This window comes from Pyrgilauda ruficollis, unplaced genomic scaffold (genome assembly GCF_017590135.1).
Source record: "Pyrgilauda ruficollis isolate IOZ18807 unplaced genomic scaffold, ASM1759013v1 scaffold14312, whole genome shotgun sequence".
NCBI classification, from domain to species: domain Eukaryota; kingdom Metazoa; phylum Chordata; class Aves; order Passeriformes; family Passeridae; genus Pyrgilauda; species Pyrgilauda ruficollis.
Window position 1 is genome coordinate 1 of NW_024512892.1, and position 441 is coordinate 441.

A 441-nucleotide genomic window follows, 5' to 3' on the forward strand; every position below is an offset into this window, starting at 1 on the left:
AATCCAATCCAATCTATAACACAATACCCCCCCGCTGCGCCGCAGGCCGTGTTCGACTGCGTGGTGAACTCTCTCAAGAACGTGCTCAACATCCTCATCGTCTACATGCTCTTCATGTTCATCTTCGCCGTGGTGGCCGTGCAGCTCTTCAAGGGCAAGTTCTTCTACTGCACCGACGAGTCCAAGGAGTTCGAGAAGGACTGCAGGTAGGGCCGGCCGGAGGGGCTGCGCGGCCCCCGGCCCCCGGCCCGCGCCCACCCGCGCCCCTCCCCGGGCAGGGGCGAGTACCTGGTCTACGAGAAGGACAACGAGGTGAAGGCGCAGAAGCGCGAGTGGAAGAAGTACGAGTTCCACTACGACAACGTGCTCTGGGCGCTGCTGACGCTCTTCACCGTCTCCACCGGAGAGGGCTGGCCGCAGTGAGGAGGGGGCTTGGGGATG

The 441-nt window shown here is 63.0% G+C and overlaps 1 protein-coding gene across 1 annotated transcript; it reads left to right on the forward strand.

The window, feature by feature from the left end:
* Positions 1 to 21: 21 nt before the first annotated feature.
* Positions 22 to 419, forward strand: LOC121349733 (voltage-dependent P/Q-type calcium channel subunit alpha-1A-like; the record flags this gene model as incomplete). Its single annotated transcript, XM_041460445.1, has 2 exons — positions 22 to 206; positions 279 to 419. Coding segments are annotated over exons 1-2 (242 nt in total), but the record flags the coding sequence as incomplete, so codon positions are not given.
* Positions 420 to 441: the final 22 nt, after the last annotated feature.